The sequence below is a fragment of the Triticum aestivum genome, chromosome 2B (assembly GCF_018294505.1).
Source record: "Triticum aestivum cultivar Chinese Spring chromosome 2B, IWGSC CS RefSeq v2.1, whole genome shotgun sequence".
Taxonomy (NCBI): Eukaryota; Viridiplantae; Streptophyta; class Magnoliopsida; order Poales; family Poaceae; genus Triticum; species Triticum aestivum.
This window is the reverse complement of record NC_057798.1, coordinates 9673210-9694725: the sequence shown is the minus strand read 5'-3', so window position 1 is coordinate 9694725 and position 21516 is coordinate 9673210. Positions and strand designations below refer to the sequence as shown.

Here is a 21516-nt window from a genome sequence, read left to right as displayed (position 1 = left end):
GAAACTCAGTAAAATCTACGCCTAGTCAAGCTCATTGCCAGTATCTCAGATAATGCATGCACAGCATATGATCAACAAAGCAACAATCTCCATGACAACTCAATTCGATTTACGTTCCATAATTCCAACGGTAGCACAACAACCTCCCCAACATGGAACCATAATAACTTAGCTAGTATTTATTTAATTAACACGCAAATACGAATACGGCAGAAGAGAAGGATCATCATGTATAGGGGCTTCTTCCGTCCCCTATAATTTATTACAGTCTCTACATGTTCCAAACACCGATGATTGCCCAAGGCTTATTAACACAACAACCTTTTTTTTGCTGTCTCGATGGAAACTGCAACGATATTGTGCGATTCATGGTATGATAGCGTTGTCACTGCAGCGGAGAAAATGGAGCGACCTGATGGGACTCCCAGCCTCCATCTTAGCCAACAGTTGCTGCAGACACTCTTGCATTGAAGGATCCTTCTATATATATACACGTTTCCAGCAAGAAAATATATATAGTCAGTTTCATATGCAATCTTGCGCCATCTACTTCAGTGGACCAAACTGAATTTTGGGAGCAGCATTATTGTTATAGCCCAAGTATCAAGACTCACCGTGAGATAGTCATTGAATGTCCCGGTCTGTAGCACGCTGGGAAACCATGTTTTTAACACCGCATGGCCCCTGCATCGGAGAGAAGAAGAAAATAGCATTGGTACTACTACTTCATAAGAGTATATATAGTTGTGAAAAGACATCACAGTAATAATAGGGATGACAGCAGGTACAAACCTAGGATGATCTAATAGCCTAAGGTAACACTGGATAATGCACCTCAGCAACCTTGCCGAAGGCCGTTCGTCTGGTGAGTTAACCCTCTTTTGTAAAGCAAAAGCAATATCATAGAAAGGACCGCGAGTGTCACAACAGCGATGCAGACCAAGTTCGTTTCGCAGAACCTTTAGGAGAATGAAAGTGGACACCTGCAAAATGAGTGGGCAATGGTCATAGGAATTAGCAAAAGGAGTGTCCATTCGTTATTGGGCTTATCTCTAGGATTTGCTTCTACTTGAACTTCAACTGCAACAAGAGACATGCTCCTGATACTTGACTTGTGTGGATTATTATAAGAAAAAGAGGTGTTACAAGGAAAATAACAATGTTACATATAATTGTTGAGATGACGTGGTGGAAGTATATCTGCTACAAAAAAGCAGTTGAATCTGTAGCCCAAACAATAGCGGGGCTTAAGCTTCAAAGCTATATTGGACAAAATGTGTTCATATATGCTTGTCAATCAGTAAAGTTGTTCTATTACTTCAAAATTATATTAAACCTGCTTTTCAATTGCGATTGTATCCCATGGGGATGGAATCCTGGTGGGGGCAAGAATGGGGGAGAAGTCTTCCTAATAAATCGTGTGTTGAGCATAAGCAGCATACATTTTATATGAGAGTAAAGGTGTCTAGCTACATACGGTTTTTGAAGGCTCATTGCCTATCTCCATGATATTCAAGCACAAAGGAATGGTTTCACATTTGAGCAAATACTCAGTAGCTTTAGTATTCTCATCCTGCATGTACATATCACAAGGAAAACCAACCAAATCTCATTTGTTAAACTTGTATTGATAAAACAAAAAAATAGATCTTCAAAATATTATGATGTATTTGAACAAAATGAAGGGGGAGATTGAGGATAATATGCAACAAAACAAGTTTATCCTTTCAAGCTTTGCTGGGAAACATATGGTGATGTAAATTTGCCTTCCAGCTGACCAACACATTAGTATTACTAACTTACCCTTTTTTGCAGGCACTAAAAAGAGAACATTGAGTAAAAGTAGTGATGATGTTGTGGAGAAATGCCCGGGCTACAACAGTGAGTTAGTCCGACGTGTTGGACAACGATGGTAACAACAGGTTCAACACGTTTATACGAGTTAGGACGACATATTAAATTGAAAAGGCCTCTAAGAACCCAAACATCCATTATATATGGAAATCACATATCTCATAATCAATCATCAAAAAAATCCTCTCTATTTGATACCTCTCATCTTGTCTAATTCTCTCCCATGACCCATCTCAATCAACGCTACCCCTCCCCTCCCCATCCCAATACACACAAAAAACGATAGACCCTGATCTCATACCCTTTAAATCCATGTCGTTTGGAATCTTATTAATGTAATTTATTTCACTAAGAACCAAGTTCGAAAACATATGATGATGAGTTAATACTTCAAACTTATAAACAACTGAGAACTACATTATGTGGTGACAAACTGGCCATATTATCTATATTCGTATCAGCTAATTTGAAGGTGATATAACGTGTTCACTGCATTGTGCTAAAAACTCAACTAATTATTCAGCAAAAACATGGAAGAATCATTACAACAAAACTTAAGTTATAAATATGTAACTATATTTCCCTTCCATGTTGGTGGAGTTAGTCCCATTCCATGTATAACAAGGATGGTAAACCCATTTGAAATTCATGCCAAGGTACATAAGTTAATTGACAAATGCATTGCATATTATGTGAAACAAGCCGAGTTTTCCTATCTAGTTTAAGGCCATGTAAGAAATTTAAATTTCCAGCCTTCCAAGTACGAGTTACCTTTACCAGAGCACCAATGACACCCAAAGTGGCGAGCCGCAATTGCTCAAAAGCTTGGGCCTTGTCTACGGTACGCAAGAATGGGTACAGGTACAATGGAATATCAGCTGAAATACCAATAGTTGAAAAACAAATCATTGACAAAAAGATCCAAAAACTAAAGGTTTATAAAAGTGAAAAACCTTTTGTTGCTCTATATCATTTTGAGAACCATGCCATATATAAAACTATTACAAATCAACTACTAAGATAGTAGCTAGCAAAAATATTTAGCCAAAATGTATGATAACTGACAAAGCACACCAACGGTGCACTGAAATCTAATACGCGAAGTGGTTCTCATTACCTTCTATGAAAGAGCTTCTGGTCTCAGGGCGTGATGCAACGCACTGCAATAACAAATAGAAATAGAAGAGGTTAAAGAAATATGTTACAAAATTATTGTGTGAAATTCAAGGTAATTAAGAACAAATATGCATTAGAAACTCCTTTGTCGAACATTAAACCATGATATGGCAGTAACAAGAAATCATTATGAATTTATTTTTTCCTAAGTGCATACCTGAAAAAGTGTGAGTGCGTTGCAAACCCGTGTTGATGCAGCAGACGTTAAAGTTGGAGGCGAAAGCGCAGGGTAGATTCTTAGAATCTCCTGTTTATGTTTCAAGTAGCCAAGTAGGCCAGTGAGAAACTAAGATTGGAAATTCAAAACTTAATAATAACTGATACTATCACTTACTACAAGAAGACTGAATATGACCAAGAATGACTAACTACCATATCAAACTGATTTTTTTAATAAATAGGCTAAAGGGCTCAAAACCTTGTTTTTTGTGGTTTTCACGCATGCTCATACTAAATTCGCAAATGTAGAAGTAGCAAATGTTTATGACATACCTGGACCAACGCGGCAATTGTGCCGAATGAGTACCACAACAAAGGGGCCAGATCCGGAAACATCTCCCTCTCCTAAAATTTAACGAAACAACATTATACAACAAAATAGGGTCTTCCTTCATGATTATGCAAACTAATAAATGAACATAAAATCGACCATTGTTTGGTTTAGAAGCATTGTTGAATTGATTGGTCACTATTGACAAATCAGATTGTAACATACAAAGAGTGTTGTATCTCTTCATCAAAGCAGCATTGTATACAAGTAAAAAACATCCACATTGGAGTGGTTCATATCCCTAACAACTATTTATGATAAAGGATTCCATCCCCCCTTTATATAACAAAGCAACCATCCGGTACATCCAGCTCGCTGGGGCCACAGCACAAACAAGCCCAAAAGGAAGAACAAGAAAAAGGAAAGAGAAACAAATGCCGACACTGGCAGATCAACAAAGCGAAGAAGACCGGCAACCCCTGCACCCTTCGGAGAAATTCCACCGCGTTCCTAGCACCCCAAAGCGTTGCGTACCAAGCAACACCTTCAAGATGGAATGCGACGCCGCCGCCGTTGTTGCCCGTACAAGTCCTAGGGTTTTCACCGGTACGCGGAGGGCAGTGGGAAAGGGGTATACCCGACGCCCTTGATGAAGGTCTGGCTGCGCCCGCATGCGTCACCACGTCGGTGACGGATGAGCCGCCAGGGATTTATCCCGGCCCAACAACCACTACCACCCTGGACACTCTGTAGTGCACCACCTAACTTGCTGCCCACCAGCCTATGCCACCACGGTCACCAAACCAGCATCGCCATCTCATTGGGGCCGCCAACATGAGATCTAGAGGAAGGGAAAGGAGACAACGACCACGGGAGCAACCACAACACGACCGGCGGAAGGGGACAACCTCCACTGCCCTCTTGAAGCCGACCGGACGCGACGACAAGGACCTACAAGGCCCCGACGGCTCGGCCGGGCCCAAATGGGTCCGGACAGTCCCTGCCCGCACACTGCATCACGCCGGCCGACGAAGCCGCCACCGCCCGAAAACACCGTCACCTCACCACCACCAGGGAGCAACACCGCCGTCGAACTGCCGGCCCGTCTCAACCCAGATGGGGCCCAGAAGGGCCCAGATCTGGGCTGAGCGGGCACCGCCAGCCACCGTGCCGTCCCGTGACCAACGGTCGCGTCGCCGCATCAAGGGCACCCATGGCCCGCGGGATTGCCGCCGCTGAGCCACACCACCGTCGGCCAAGCAGCAGCGCCACCGTCAGGGGGCCCTCGCGCCCACCTATGGATGCACGGGGAAAGTCGTCCTGCCGAGGCTAGCGTCGCACCCACCGGACCACGCCGGCACCGGTGGCGGGATGGAACGATGGGGAGGGATCGGAGTTCGCCGTTGCCGGGAGGGGGAATTCCAGGGCATGTTTGGATTGAGTTTATTATGAACTAGATAGCCCCACTAGAGCAAACAACATCACTAAGATCTAAGGCCATGTTTGATTGAGTTTACTTTGAACTAAGCATGAGAGAGAAGAAAAAAATGCATTCAATCAAAACTAGGCTAAAGGCGCAATTTTTCCACTATCCCGGGCCAGAATTCACAACAAACATCGCTAGGGATTTATGAAAGGGGACTCTTTCCTCAAGAGGGGCACTAATCAGGAAAATGAAAGGATGCACAAGGACCTTAGAGAGCTCCGCGAGGGATCTCTCGCGTAGCGTAGGGTCGCAAAGGTTGAGCACCAGATACTCCATCGATGTCATCTTTTGGTCCACCGATGCTTGTACCACCTCGGTGCCAACTTTTCCGCCTCTCACCAAAGAAGGAGATGAAGGCAGGGACATAGATAGATCTAGAGGATGAGGAGGGATGTGGAGACGAAGGAACTCTATGATACAAAGGAACAATAATAAAAGCAAGTACAGGTCACAGAAGAAAGAGTTTCTTATAAGTAACGTAACAAATTACGTTAGCTTTTGGAACTATCTACGTAATGTGCGGTGTTGGGCACTACTTTTTCATTAATTGGATGGTGCTTATTGTGATTTTGTCGTTAGTATAACAAGATGGTTTGTGTCATTAAAGATATTTGTCTCTTACCGAAGAAGGTGTATGTCATTTATGTACTGAGACCATGACAATTTGCAAATTATGTTGTGAATAATGGCTTATACCTACTTTTACTTCCATGTTTAGATCGTTTAAAACATGTGGACCGTTTTTTCTTTCCCTTGCTGATGGAGAAAACAAGCATCTACAAAGGCCTTGTTTCTTTAGAACTTAGGGCCTTGTAAATGTAGTCTTTTGATCATCTTCTGCTTTCGCTTTGAGGAATCATGTGTTCACTAAGTTTTGACATCCTAGTTGATGTGGTGCTTTAATTAGTTAGTTTGGCTTTACTATTGTAAAGAGGGGGCACTTTTTCCTAATACATACATTTTAGAGCGGTTCATATGTGTTATTTTAGGCAACAATGTATAGAGTCTACATTGTTGTTTCATGCTAATTTGTGCCAAGACTTATCAAAATTATACATAGTGTAATTCCATGAGGTGAATATTTATAAAAGTTTCACTTTCTTCTTTTTTCATGTTCAATGGAGACACAATGAAGAGCGGGTCTCCGGTACCTGTAGATTTATCCCCAAATGCTAGTGATAATATATAATGCAAAGGACACAATAAGAATGAATAACATTGAATTTACATCATTCTCAACAAATAGGTCATAAGTAGTTGTGGTACCTTAGCTCTTTTTCATATAATAAATAATCTAAACCAATTCAACAATTTTAGGGGGGGGGGTCATGAATATATTAGGAAGAACTACCAGAAAATTCAAGATTTAAGATGATAGAAATGAAAGATACTTGCATGTTACTACTTAAATAGCATTTCTAAAAGAGTTATAATTTATCCTTGGTGTACTAATCAACACTAATGATTGTGAGAAGGTAAGATCATGGAAAGAGAAGGACTTCTGCATTTGCTTTTGTAATTCATTCAAGCACGTACTCCCTTCGGTTCCATAATAGTTGCCATTTTGGACATCTACTGGTCCCCAAATTAAATCTTCGACCAACAGCCTATATTGAAATATATTTATGAAAAAACAAAAAATTATACGATGTTATATTGCTTTTTAAGAGTTACACCTACAATTTTTAGGTATCCAAAAAAATATTTTAACAATGTTACTAGTCAAAGGTCTAAAAAGTTAAGACCACCCTTATATCTGTAACACAAAACTACAACTTATAGAGAACTGGAGGGAGTATTCATGTATATTTACATTTTATTTTTCCATGTGCTTAGTACCACCTCTGTCCGGAAAAACTTGTCCCAAGCTTGTTCCTCAAATGGAAGTATCTAGCACTAACTTCGGACAGAGGGAGTACTAGCTAAATTTATTTTGGACAAGAACAATTATTCTCAAAACCATGAAACTCACAAAATTTCCACTCAGAAGAATGGAGTATTGCTGCATCATGATTTATTCATGCCATGGATGGTAAACCTCACTTAAACATGGTAAATGCAATATCAAACTAATGTATAGTTGTCATAGTCAGTCAAGTTTGAAGGGCCTTAAGAGCAAATTACTCTTTAAATAATACTTCAAATTGAATAGGAGATGAGGAATGATATGTCTCCAATGTATCTATAATTTTTTATTGTTTCATGCTGTTATATTATCATTCTTGGATGCTTTACAATCATTTTGTAGTCATTTTATATCATTTTTTGGTACTAACCTATTGACATAGTGCCCAGTGCCAGTTGTTGTTTTCTGCATGTTTTTTACATTCCAGGAAATCAATACCAAACGGAGTCCAAACGCAGTGAAACTTTTTGTGGATTTTTTTGGCCAGCAGACATCCAGTGGGCCAGGAACGCACCTCAGGGGAGCTCCGAGGGGAGCACAACCCACCAGGGTGCACCTGGGGGCCAGGCATGCCCCGTTGGGTTGTGCCCTCCTTATTGGCCTCCCGCACCGCCTCTTTGCTCTATAAATACCCCCAATATTCCAGAAACCATAGGGGAGTCGACGAAAATCAATTCTAGCCGCCGTAGAGTCCAGAAACACCAGATCCAATCTAGACACCATCTCAGAGGGGTTCATCATGTCCATTGGTGCCTCTCCGATGATGCGTGAGTAGTTCTTTGTAGACCTACGGGTCCGTAGTTAGTAGCTAGATGGCTTCCTCTCTTTCTCTCTTGATTATCAATACAATGGTCTCTTGGAGATCCATATGATGTAAGTCTTTTTGCGATGTGTTTGTTGGGATCCGATGAACTTTGAGTTTATGACCAGATCTATGTTTTTATCCATGAAAGTTATTTGAGTCTTCTTTGATCTCTTATATGCATGATTGATTATAGCCTCGTATTTCTTCTCTGATATTTGGGTTTTGTTTGGCCAACTTGATCTATTTATCTTGCAATGGGAAGAGGTGCTTTGTGATGGGTTCGATCTTACGGTGCTTGATTGCTACGTCTTGAGCACTGCGTTGGATTTCCTCGAAGAGGAGAGGATGATGCAGCAAAGTAGCGTAAGTATTTCCCTCAGTTTTTGAGAACCAAGGTATCAATCCAATAGGAGACCACGCACAAGTCCCTCGTACCTACACAAAATGATAGCAACTCGCAACCAATGCTTAGGGGTTGTCAATTCCTTCACGGTCACTTACGAGAGTGAGATCTGATAGAGATAATATTTTTGGTATTTTTGATAGATAGATGCAAAGTAAAAAGTAAAGGCAAAGTAAAAACAAAGCAAGTAAATAAAGTGATATAGATTGATATGATGAGAATAGACCCGGGGGCCATAGGTTTCACTAGTGGCTTCTCTCAAGAGCATAAGTATTCTACGGTGGGTGAACAAATTACTGTTGAGCAAGTGACAGAATTGAGCATAGTTATGAGTATATCTAGGCAATGATCATGTATATAGGCATCACGTCCAAAACAAGTAGATCGAAACGATTCTGCATCTACTACTATTACTCCACTCATCGACCGCTATCCAGCATGCATCTAGAGTATTAAGTTAAAAACAGAGTAACGCCATAAGCAAGATGACATGATGTAGAGGGATAAATTCATGCAATATGATAAAAAAACCATCTTGTTATCCTCGATGGCAACAATACAATACGTGCCTTGCTGCCCCTTCTGTCACTTGGTAAGGACACCGCAAGATTGAACCCAAAGCTAAGCACTTCTCCCATTGCAAGAACTACCAATCTAGTTGGTCAAACCAAAATGGATAATTTGAAGGGACTTGCAAAGATAACTCAATCATACACAAAAGAATTCAGAGAAGAATCAAATATTTTCCATAGATAATACTGGATCATAAACCCACAATTCATCGGTCTCAACAAACACACCGCAAAAAGAAGATTACATCGAATAGATCTCCACGAGAGAGGGGGAGAACATTGTATTGAGATCCAAAAAGAGAGAAGAAGCCATCTAGCTACTAGCTATGGACCCGAAGGTCTGAAGTAAACTACTCACAATTCATCGGAGGGGCTATGGTGATGATGTAGAAGCCCTCCGTGGTGGATGCCCCCTCCGGCGGAGCTCCGAAATAGGCCCCAAGATGGGATCTCATGGATACAGAAGGTTGCGGCGGTGAAATTAGGTTTTTGGCTCCTGTTGTGATCATTCGGGGATACGTAGGTATATATAGGAGGAAGGAGTATGTCGGTGGAGCTCCGAGGGGCCCACGAGGTAGGGGGGCGCGCCCAGGGGGGCGCCCTCCACCCTCATGATCTCCTCGGGCACTACTTGGAGTAGGGTCCAAGTCTCCTGGATCACGTTCGGTTGGAAAATCACGATCCCGAAGGTTTCATTCCGTTTGGACTCCGTTTGATATTCTGTTTCTTTGAAATACTGAAAAAGGCAAAAAACAGCAATTCTGGGCTGGGCCTCCGGTTAATAGGTTAGTCCCAAAAGTAATATAAAAGTGGAAAATAAAGCCCAATATAGTCCAAAACAGTAGATAAAGTAGCATGGAGCAATCAAAAATTATAGATACGTTGGAGACGTATCAGGCATCCCCAAGCTTAATTCCTGCTCGTCCTCAAGTAGGTAAATGATAAAAAAGAATTTTTGATGCGGAGTGATACTTTGGCATAATTTCAATGTAAATCTTCTTAATTGTGATATGAATATTCAGATCCGAAAGATTCAAGACAAAATTTCATATTGACACAAAAATAATAATACTTCAAGCATACTAATCAAAGCAATCATGTCTTCTCAAAATAACATGGCAAAAGAAAGTTCATCCCTACAAAATCATATAGTTAGGCTATGCTTCATTTTCGTCACACAAAGATGTTCCCAACTTCTATACCCCCGATGACAAGCCAAGCAATTGTTTCATACTTAAATAATCTCAAACTTTTTCAACCTTCACGCAATACATGAGCGCGAGCCATGGATATAGCACTATGGGTGGAATAGAATATGATGATGGGGATTGTGTGGAGAAGACAAAAAAGGAGAAAGTCTCACATTTGACGAGGCTAATCAACGGGCTATGGAGATGCCCATCAATTGATGTCAACATGAGGAGTAGGGATTGCCATGCAACGGATGCACTAGAGCTATGAATGCTCAACAAAAGAAAACTAGTGGGTGTGCATCCAACTCGCTTGCTCACGAAGACCCAGGGCATTTGGGGAAGCCCATCGTAGGAATATACAAGCCAAGTTCTATAATGAAAAATTCCCACTAGTATGAAAAGACAACTTATGAGACTCACTACATGAGGAACAAGGTGCTACTTTGAAGCACAATATATGAGACTCACTACATGAAGAACAAGGTGCTACTTTGAAGCACAAGTGTGGAAAAAGAGATAGTAGCATTGCCCTTTTTTATTTTCTTTTTTATTTTCTTTTTTTCTCTTTTTTTGGGCCTTTTTCTTGGCCTTTCTCTTTTTTTTATTTGGGAAATGCTCTAATAATGATGATCATCACACTTCTATTGATTACAACATAAGGATTACAACTCGAAACTTAGAACAAGATATGACTCTATATGAATGCCTCCGGCGGTGTACCGGGATGGTGCAATGAATCAAGAGTGACATGTATGGAAAATAATGCATGGTGGCTTTGCCACAAATACGATGTCAACTACAAGATCATGCAATGGCAATATGACAAAAGTTATGTATGTCATGATGATGATGATGGAAGTTGCATGGCAATATATCTCGGAATGGCTATGGAAATGCCATGATAGGTAGGTATGGTGGTTGTTTTGAGGAAGATATAAGGAGGTTTATGTGTGATAGAGTATATCGTATCACGGGGTTTGGATGCACCGGCTAAGTTTGCGCCAACTCTCAAGGTGGGAAAGGGCAATGCACGGTACCGAAGAGGCTAGCAAAAGCGGAAAGGTGAGAGTGTGTATAATCCATGGACTTGACGTTAGTCAAAAGAACTCATATACTTATTGCAAAAATTTAGAAGTCATCAAAAATTCAAGTACTACGTGCATGCTCCTAGGGGATAGATTGGTAGGAAAAGACCATCGCTCGTCCCCGACCGCCACTCATAAGGATGCACAAGCCAGGTACATTTCATGTTTCAAATTTGTTACACAACTTTAACCATACGTGCATGCTACGTGATTTGCAAACTTCAACACAAGTATTTCTCAAATTCATAATCACCCAACTAGCACGACTTTGATATTATCACCTCCATATCTCAAAACAATTATCAAGCATCAAACTTATCTTAGTATTCAATGCACTCAAAAGAAAGTTTCACATATCTTGAACACCAAGTATATTAACATTAAGCAAATTACCATGCTATTAAAGACTCTCAAAATAATCTAAGTGAAGCATGAGAGATCAATAGTTTCTTTAAAACAAAACCACCACCGTGCTCTAAAAGATCTAAGTGAAGCACTAGAGCAAAAGTTATCACGCTCAAAAGATATAAGTGAAGCGCTATGAGCAAAACTATCAAGCTCAAAAGATATAAGTGAAGCGCTATAAGCAAAACTATCAAGCTCAAAAGATATAAGTGAAGCGCTATGAGCAAAACTATCAAGCTCAAAAGATATAAGTGAAGCACATAGAGTATTCTAACAAATTCCAATTCATGTATGGCTCTCTCAAAAGATGTGTACAGCAAGGATGATTGTGTTGGAAATATGCCCTAGAGGCAATAATAAATTATTTATTATTATTATATTTCCTTGTTCATGATAATCGTTTATTATCCATGCTATAATTGTATTGATAGGAAACTCAGATACATGTGTGGATACATAGACAACACCATGTCCCTAGTAAGCCTCTAGTTGACTAGCTCGTTGATCAATAGATGGTTACGGTTTCCTGACCATGGACATTGGATGTCGTTGATAACGGGATCACATCATTAGAAGAATGATGTGATGGACAAGACCCAATCCTAAGCCTAGCACAAACATCGTGTAGTTCGTATGCTAAAGCTTTTCTAATGTCAAGTGTCATTTCCTTCGACCATGAGATTGTGCAACCCCCGGATACCGTAGGAATGCTTTGGGTGTACCAAACGTCACAACGTAACTGGGTGGCTATAAAGTTACACTACGGGTATCTCCGAAAGTGTCTGTTGGGTTGGCACGAATCGAGACTGGGATTTGTCACTCCGTATGACAGAGAGGTATCTCTGGGCCCACTCGGTAGGACATCATCATAATGTGCACAATGTGACCAAGGGGTTGATTACGGGATGATGTGTTACGGAACGAGTAAAGAGACTTGCCGGTAATGAGATTGAATAAGGTATCGGGATACCGACGATTGAATCTCGGGCAAGTACTATACCGGTAGACAAAGGGAATTGAATACGGGATTGATTGAATCCTCGACATCGTGGTTCATCCGATGAGATCATCGTGGAACATGTGGGAGCCAACATGGGTATCCAGATCCCGCTGTTGGTTATTGGCCGGAGAGTTGTCTCGGTCATGTCTACGTGTCTCCCGAACCCGTAGGGTCTACACACTTTAGGTTCGATGACGCTAGGGTTATAGGGAATAGATGTACGTGGTTACCGAATGTTGTTCGGAGTCCCGGATGAGATCCCAGACGTCACGAGGAGTTCCGAAATGGCCCGGAGGTAAAGATTTATATATGGGAAGTCCTGCTTTGGTCACCGAAAAAGTTTTGGGTGCTATCGGTAACGTACCGGGACCACCGGGAGGGTCCCGGGGGTCCACCAGGTGGGGCCACCAGCCCAGAGGGCTGCGTGGGCCAAGTGTGGGAGGGGACCAGCCCCAGGTGGGCTGGTGCGCCCCCCACCAGGGCCCAAGGCGCCTAGGGTTTGGGGGAACCCTAAAAGGGGGCGCCCCCTTTGCCTTGGGGGGCAAGGCAAACCCCCTGGCCGCCGCCCCCTCCTCAGATTGGATCTGAGGGGGCCGGCCCCCCTCTCCCTTGCCCCTATATATATGTGGGGGGTGGGAGGGCAGCTGCACCCAAGTTCTGGCGCAGCCCTCCCCCTCTCCCAAGTCCTCTTCCTCTCCCGCGGTGCTTGGCGAAGCCCTGGAGGATTGCCACACTCCTCCTTCACCACCACGCCGTTGTGATGCTGCTGGATGGAGTCTTCCCCAACCTCTCCCTCTCTCCTTGCTGGATCAAGGCATGGGAGACATCACTGGGCTGCATGTGTGTTGAACGCGGAGGTGCCGTCCGTTCGGCACTAGGATCATCGGTGATTTGGATCACGACGAGTACGACTCCATCAACCCCGTTCACTTAAACGCTTCCGCTTAGCGATCTACAAGGGTATGTAGATGCACTCCCCTTTCCCTCGTTGCTAGATTACTCCATAGATTGATCTTGGTGACACGTAGAAAATTTTGAATTTCTGCTACGTTACCCAACAATGGTATCAGAGCTAGGTCTATGCGTAGTTTCTATGCACGAGTAGAACACAAGTTGTTGTGGGCGTTGATTTTTGTTCAATATGCTTACCGTTACTAGTCCAATCTTGTTTCGACGGTATTGTGGGATGAAGCGGCCCGGAACGACCTTACATTTACACTTACGTGAGACAGGTTTCACCGACTGACATGCACTTGTTGGATAAGGTGGCTAGCGGGTTCCAGTCTCTCCCACTTTAGTCGGATCGGATTCGATGAAAAGGGTCCTTATGAAGGGTAAATAGCAATTGACATATCACGTTGTGGTTTTTGCGTAGGTAAGAAACGTTCTTGCTAGAAACCCATAGCAGCCATGTAAAACATGCAAACAACAATTAGAGAACGTCTAACTTATTTTTGAAGGGTATGCTATGTGATGTGATATGGCCAAAAGATTATGATGAATAATATATGTGATGTATGAGATTGATCATGTTCTTGTAATAGGAATCACGACTTGCATGTCGATGAGTATGACAACCGGCAGGAGCCATAGGAGTTGTCTTAATTTATTGTATGACCTGCATGTCAATGAACAACGCCATGTAATTACTTTACTTTATTGCTAAACCGTTAGCCATAGTAGTAGAAGTAATAGTTGGCGAGATAACTTCATGGAGACACGATGATGGAGATCATGGTGTCATGCCGGTGACGATGATGATCATGGAGCCCCGAAGATGGAGATCAAAAGGAGCAAAATGATATTGGCCATATCATGTCACTTTTGATTGCATGTGATGTTTATCATGTTTATGCATCTTATTTGCTTAGAACGACGGTAGTAAATAAAATGATCCCTCATTAAAATTTTAAGAAAGTGTTCCCCCTAACTGTGCATCGTTGCGAAAGTTCGTTGTTTTGAAGCACCACGTGATGATCGGATGTGATAGATTCTAATGTTCACATACAACGGGTGTAAGCCAGATTTACACACGCAAAACACTTAGGTTGACTTGACGTGATGAGGCACGACGTCGGACGTGCCGCTGATTTGGCCCGATCTTTTACGATGCAATAAACTCCAAGATCCACCGATAAAAATTACTCCCAATTACACGAGCAGTACGCGTAACCTGAAGTAGGAGTAACGACGACCAACGGACAATCCCTCGACACACGAGCAACCTCCCGCCGAAGTAGACGTAACCAGCACGCAACCCGTCGAGAACGACAGTCCTCGAGCCAAGTGCAACTTTCACGCAGAAAAATCACACAAAATAAATAACAACGGCACTCAAAGAGGGCCGCTTAATATTCGATACACATGTTGTCTAACCTGTAGAAAATATAACCTAAAACTAATCAAAAGTCGTGATAGCAGAAAATATATATAGCATGTGTACAACCGACTCAGATGAGTACGGTCTAGACACGGCATGCAGGCCGGCGTGCGTGTATTTCTTTCCTCCTTGCTCGTAGGATTTTTTCCTAGTCGTTTTAACCACCTTTGATTTTCCTTCTCCAAACGTACACACCTGGCCTTGGGAATATATCTGCATGTACGTGCATGCTTCTTCTCTTCCTATTTTCTAGCCCAGGAAAATCGGGTCTTTCTATATTCCACGAAGCATGACTAACAAATTTGTGTGTAGGCTCTTTCCTTTTTATTCTCCAAGTCTTGTTATTTCTCCAAGTACATGCGTAATATTCTCTTGCAAATGGATTAGGAAACAAACCATCCCTCTTCGTGCGTGCATGCACTTGCGTGGGCTCCTTCAATCTAGCAACGCTCCTACACTTGACCCCTTCTTTACACACAAATAAAATGAAGGCGGGGCCACACAGTACACGTATGTGTCCATCTTTACCTTTGCTAAGTTGCATCATCTTTTGCATATTTGTTTCATCCTCTTTCTGGTTAATTATATTTTCGACCAATGTTTCGTCAACTTGCACTGTTATCACCTCATCCACGATACCCTCCGTTTGCAAACCTTTGTTGACGACTGTCGCAGACGCCTGCGACCCCTTGTCAATGATCAGTGTATTCATCATGACCTGTGTACTAGACAAGTTTGTGGTTGGGTATGCCGCATCATGACGAGCCTAGCATGTACAGACATGGCCTCGGAACACAAGAGACCGAAAGGTCGAGCATGAGTTGTATGGTAGATATGATCAACATGAAGATGTTCACCGATGATGACTAGTCCGTCTCACGTGATGATCGGTCACGGCCTAGTTGACTCAGATCATGTAATCACTTAGATAACTAGAGGGATGTCTATCTGAGTGGGAGTTCATAAGATGAACTTAATTATCCTGAACATAGTCAAAAGATCTTTGCAAATTATGTCGTAAGCTCGCGCTTTAGTTCTACTGTTTAAATATGTTCCTAGAGAAAATTCAGTTGAAAGTTGATAGTAGCAATTATGCGGACTAGGTCCGTAAACTGAGGATTGTCCTCGTTGCTTCGAAGAAGGCTTATGTCCTTAATGCACCGCTCAATGTGCTGAACCTTGAACGTCGCCTGTGGATGTTGCGAACATCTGACACACACGTTTTGGTAACTACGTGATGGTTCAGTTAAACGGTTTAGAGTTGAGGCACCAAAGACGATTTCGAAATGTCGCGGAACATATGAGATGTTTCGAGGGCTGAAATTGGGATTTCAGGCTCGTGCCCACGTCAAGAGGTATAAGATCTCCGACAATTTTCTTAGCCTGTAAACTAAGGGAGAAAAGCTCAATCGTTGAGCTTGTGCTCAGATTGTCTGAGTACAACAATCACTTGAATCGAGTGGGAGTTGATCTTCTATATGAGATAGTGATGTTTCTCCAAAGTCATTGCCACCAAGCTGCTAGAGCTTCGTGATGAACTATAACATATCAGGGATAGATATGATGATCCTTGAGATATTCGCAATGTTTGACACTGCAAAAGTAGAAATCAAGAAGGAGCATCAATTGTTGATGGTTGGTGAAACCACTAGTTTCAAGAAGGGCAGGGGCAAGAAGGGATACTTCATGAAACGACAAATAGCTGCTGCTCTAGTGAAGAAACCCAAGGTTGAACCCAAACCCGAGACTAAGTGCTTCTGTAATAAGGGGAACAGCCACTGGAGCAGAATTACCCTAGATACTTGGTAGATGAGAAGGCTGGCAAGGTCGATAGAAGTATATTGGATATACATTATGTTAATGTGTACTTTACTAGTACTCCTAGTAGCACCAGGGTATTAGATACCGGTTCGGTTGCTAAGTGTTAGTAACTCGAAATAAAAGGCGGCGGAGTAGACGGAGACTAGCTAAAGGTGAGCTGGCGATATGTGTTGGAAGTTTTCCAAGCTTGATGTTATCAAGCATCGCACGCTCCCTCTACCATCGAGATTGGTGTTAAACCTAAATAATTGTTATTTGGTGTTTGCGTTGAGCATAGACATGATTGGATTATGTCTATCGCAATACGGTTATTCATTTAAGGAGAATAATGGTTACTCTGTTTATTTGAATAATACCTTCAATGGTCTTGCACCTAAAATGAATGGTTTATTGAATCTCGATCGTAGTGATACACATGTTCATGCCAAAAGATATAAGATAGTAATGATAGTACCACCTACTTGTGGCACTGCAGTGTAAGTCATATTGGTATAAAATGCATGAAGAAGCTCCATGTTGATGGATCTTTGGACTCACTCGTTTTTGAAAAGTTTGAGACATGCGAACCATGTCTATTGGTGTATATGCATGAAGAAACTCCATGCAAATGGACCGTTTGGACTCACTTGATTTTGAATCACTTGAGACATGCAAATCATACCACATGGGCAAGATGACTGAAAGCCTCGTTTTCAGTAAAATGGAACAAGAAAGCAACTTGTTGGGAGTAATACATTTTGATGTGTGCAACCCAATGAGTGTTGAGGCACGCAGTGGATATCATTATGTTCTTACTTCACGGATGATTTGAGTAGATACTGAGTATATTTACTTGATGAAACACAAGTCTGAATTATTGAATGGTTCAAGTAATTTCAGAGTGAAGTTGAAGATCATCGTGACAAGAGGATAAAATGTCTATGATATGATCATAGAGATGAGTATCTGAGTTACGAGCTTTGGCACGCAATTAAGACATTGTGGAAATTGTTTCACAATTAATACCGCCTAGAACACCATAGTGTGATGGTGTGTCCAAACATCATAGTTGCACCCTATTGGATATGGTGCGTACCATGATGTCTCTTATCGAATTACCACTATCGTTCATGGGTTAGGCATTAGAGACAACCGCACTCACTTTAATAGGGCACCACGTAATTCCGTTGAGACGACACCCGTTTGAACTATGGTTTGGAGAAACCTAAGTTGTTGTTTCTTAAAAGTTTGGGGCTGCGACGCTTATGTGAAAAAGTTTCAGGTTGATAAGCTCGAACCCAAAGCGGATAAAATGCATCTTCATAGGACACCCAAAACCGTTGGGTATACCTCCTAATTCAGATCCGAAAGCAATAGGGATTGTTTCTTGAATCGGGTTCTTTCTCGAGAAAAAGTTTGTCTTGGAAAATTGAGTGGGAGGATGGTGGAGACTTGATATGGTTATTGAACCGTCACTACAACTAGTGTGTAGCAGGGCACGGGAAGATGTTCCTGTGGCGCCTACACCAATTGAAGTGGAAGCTGGTGATATTGATCATGAAACTTTGGATCAAGTCACTACCAAACCTCGTAGGTCAACAAGGATGCGTACTATTTCAGATTGGTATGTAATCCTGTCTTGGAGGTCATGTTGCTATACAACAATGAACCTACGAGCTATGGAGAAGCGATGGTGGGCCCGGATTCCGAAAAATGGCTCGAGGCCATAAAATCCGAGAGAGGATCCATGTATGAAAACAAAGTGTAGACTTTGGCAGAACTACCCGATGATCGTAAGGCTGTTGAGTACAGATGGATTTTAGAAGGAAGATGGACAATGATGGTAACTGTCACCATTAAGAAAGCTCGACTTGTCGTTAAGATATTTTTCGACAAGTTCAAGGAGTTGACTACGATGAGACTTTCTCACTCGTAGCGATGCTAAGAGTCTGTTGGAATTATATTAGCAGTTACTGCATTATTTATGAAATCTTGCAGATAGGATGTCAAAACATTGTTTCCTCAACGTTTTTCTTGAGGAAAGGTTGTATGTGATACAACTAGAAGGTTTTGACAATCCTGAAAGACGCTAACAAGTATGCAAAGCTCCAGCAATCCTTCTAAGGACTGGAGTTAGCATCTCGGAGTTGGAATGTGCGCTTTGATGAGATGATCAAAGATTTTGGGTTTATACAAAGTTTATGAGAAACTTGTATTTCCAAAGAAGTGAGTGGGAGCACTATAGAATTTCTGATGAGTATATGTTGCTAACATATTGTTGATCAGAAATGTTGTAGAGTTTCTGGAAAGCATATAGGGTTGTTTGAAAAGTGTTTTTCAATAGAAAACCTGGATTAAGCTGCTTGAACATTGAGCATCAAGATCTATGAGGATAGATCAAAAATGCTTAATGGTACTTTCAAATGAGCACATACCTTGACATGATATTGAAGGTGTTCAAGATGGATCAGTCAAAGAAGGAGTTCTTGCCTGAGTTGTAAGGTATGAAGTTAAGACTTAAAGCTCGACCACGGCATAAGAGAGAGAAAGGACGAAGGTCGTCCCCTATGCTTTAGACGTAGGCTCTACAGTATGCTATGCTGAGTACCGCACCTGATGTGTGCCTTGCCACGCGTCTGACAAAGGGGTACAAGAGTGATCCAGGAATGGATCATTGGATAGCAGCCAAAATTATCCTTGGAGTAATAAGGACATGTTTCTCGATTATGGAGGTGATAAAGAGTTCGGCGTAAAGGGTTACGTCGATGCAAGCTTTAACACCTATCTAAATGACTCTGAGTAGCAAACCGGATACGTATAGTGGAGCAACCATTTGGAATAGCTCCAAGTGGAGCGTGGAAGCATCATTTACAATATGACCTAGGGATTTGCAAAGTACATACGGATCTGAATGTTGCAGACCCGGTTGACTAAAACCCCTCTCACAAGCAAAACATGATCAAACCCCAGAACTCATTGAGTCTTAATCACATGATGATGTGAACTAGTTTATTGACACTAGTAAACTCTTTGGATGTTGGTCACATGGCGATGTGACCTGTGAGTGCTAATCACATGGTGATGTGAACTAGATTATTGACTCTAGTGCAAGTGGGAGACTGTTGGAAATATGCCCTAGAGGCAATACTAAATTATTTATTATTATTATATTTCCTTGTTCATGATAATCGTTTATTATCCATGCTATAATTGTATTGATAGGAAACTCAGATACATGTGTGGATACATAGACAACACCATGTCCCTAGTAAGCCTCTAGTTGACTAGCTCATTGATCAATAGATGGTTACAGTTTCCTGACCATGGACATTGGATATCGTTGATAATGGGATCACATCATTAGGAGAATGATGTGATGGACAAGAACCAATCCAAAGCCTAGCACAAAGATCGTGTAGTTCGTATGCTAAAGCTTTTCTAATGTCAAGTATCATTTCCTTAGACCATGAGATTGTGCAACTCCTGGATACTGTAGGAATGCTTTGGGTGTACCAAACGTCACAACGTAACTGGGTGGCTATAAATGTACACTACGGGTATCTTCGAAAGTGTCTGTGGGGTTGGCACGAATCGAGACTGGGATTTGTCACTCCGTATGACGGAGAGGTATCTCTGGGCCCACTCGGTAGGACATCATCATAATGTGCACAATGTGACCAAGGGGTTGATCACGGGATGATGTGTTACGGAACAAGTAAAGAGACTTGCCGGTAACGAGATTGAACAAGGTATCGGGATACCGACGATCGAATCTCGGGCAAGTACTATACCGGTAGACAAAGGGAATTGAATACGGGATTGATTGAATCCTCGACATCGTGGTTCATCCGATGAGATCATCGTGGAACATGTGGGAGCCAACATGGGTATCCAGATCCCGCTGTTGGTTATTGGCCGGAGAGTTGTCTCGGTCATGTCTACGTGTCTCCCGAACCCGTAGGGTCTACACACTTTAGGTTCGATGATGCTATGGTTATAGAGAATAGATGTACGTGGTTACCGAATGTTGTTCGGAGTCCCGGATGAGATCCCAGATGTCATGAGGAGTTCCGGAATGGCCCGGAGGTAAAGATTTATATATGGGAAGTCCTGCTTTGGTCACCGGAAAAGTTTCAGGTGCTATCGGTAACGTACCGGGACCACTGGGAGGGTCCCGGGGGTCCACCAGGTGGGGCCATCAGCCCCAGAGGGCTGCATGGGCCAAGTGTGGGAGGGGACCAGCCCCAGGTGGGCTGGTGCACCCCCCACCAAGGCCCAAGGCGCCTAGGGTCTGGGGGAACCCTAAAAGGGGGCGCCCCCCTTTGCCTTCGGGGCCAAGGCAAACCCCCTGGCCGCCGCCCCCTCCTCAGATTGGATCTGAGGGGGCCGGACCCCCTCTCCCTTGCCCCTATATATATGTGGGGGGTGGGAGGGAAGCCGCACCCAAGTTCTGGCGCAGCCCTCCCCCTCTCCCAAGTCCTCCTCCTCTCCCGCGGTGCTTGGCAAAGCCCTGCAGGATTGCCACGCTCCTCCTTCACCACCACGCCGTCGTGCTGCTGCTGGACGGAGTCTTCCCCAACCTCTCCCTCTCTCCTTGCTGGATCAAGGCATGGGAGACGTCACCGGGCTGCATGTGTGTTGAACTAGGATCATCGGTGATTTGGATCACGACGAGTACGACTCCATCAACCCCGTTCACTTGAACGCTTCCTCTTAGCGATCTACAAGGGTATGTGTCACATCCCTGGTGCTGGTATGCAGTAGGCTAGCCCTTCATGTGTGCATCATGTTTAACTTTTGAATGAACTTGAAATGGGGATTGCTCAAACCCTAGCATTAAAGGAATTCACTAGGTTCACCTAAAATATTTTCAGTAAGTCCAGATGGCTTTCAAAAATGTTCATGATTTTTGACAAAGGTGAAAACCTCTACCAAAAATGATGCCAATATTTTTGGGCCAT

General features: G+C 42.6%; 1 protein-coding gene across 3 annotated transcripts; it reads right to left on the bottom strand.

Moving 5' to 3' along the window:
- Positions 1 to 68: 68 nt before the first annotated feature.
- On the bottom strand, positions 69 to 5429 carry LOC123039908 (CCR4-NOT transcription complex subunit 9). Of its 3 annotated transcripts, none has more exons than XM_044462886.1 (9): positions 5214 to 5429; positions 3523 to 3594; positions 3188 to 3277; positions 2972 to 3014; positions 2626 to 2732; positions 1478 to 1573; positions 793 to 983; positions 615 to 684; positions 69 to 480 (listed from the first exon to the last, which is right to left on the bottom strand). In XM_044462886.1, the coding sequence occupies exons 1-9, from the start codon at positions 5370 to 5372 to the stop codon at positions 367 to 369; spliced, it is 942 nt and encodes a 313-aa protein (XP_044318821.1). In that variant the 5' UTR covers positions 5373 to 5429; the 3' UTR covers positions 69 to 366. The 3 variants fall into 3 exon arrangements, with proteins under 3 accessions (XP_044318821.1, XP_044318822.1, XP_044318823.1); XM_044462887.1 differs by having other exon boundaries at positions 69 to 477; XM_044462888.1 differs by lacking the exon at positions 1478 to 1573.
- Between the last annotated feature and the right edge of the window lie 16087 nt (positions 5430 to 21516).

What these genes read in the sequence shown, in the direction of transcription:
- LOC123039908 (XM_044462886.1), bottom strand. Translation starts at nt 5,372, where the DNA reads ATGTCCCTGCCTTCATCTCCTTCTTTGGTGAGAGGCGGAAAAGTTGGC. An exon ending in ACGCACTCACACTTTTTCAG is followed by an intron (nt 3,015 to 3,187) that starts GTATGCACTTAG and finishes TTGTTATTGCAG; the next exon opens with TGCGTTGCATCACGCCCTGA. An exon ending in GCAATGAGCCTTCAAAAACC is followed by an intron (nt 984 to 1,477) that starts GTATGTAGCTAG and finishes CTCATTTTGCAG; the next exon opens with GTGTCCACTTTCATTCTCCT.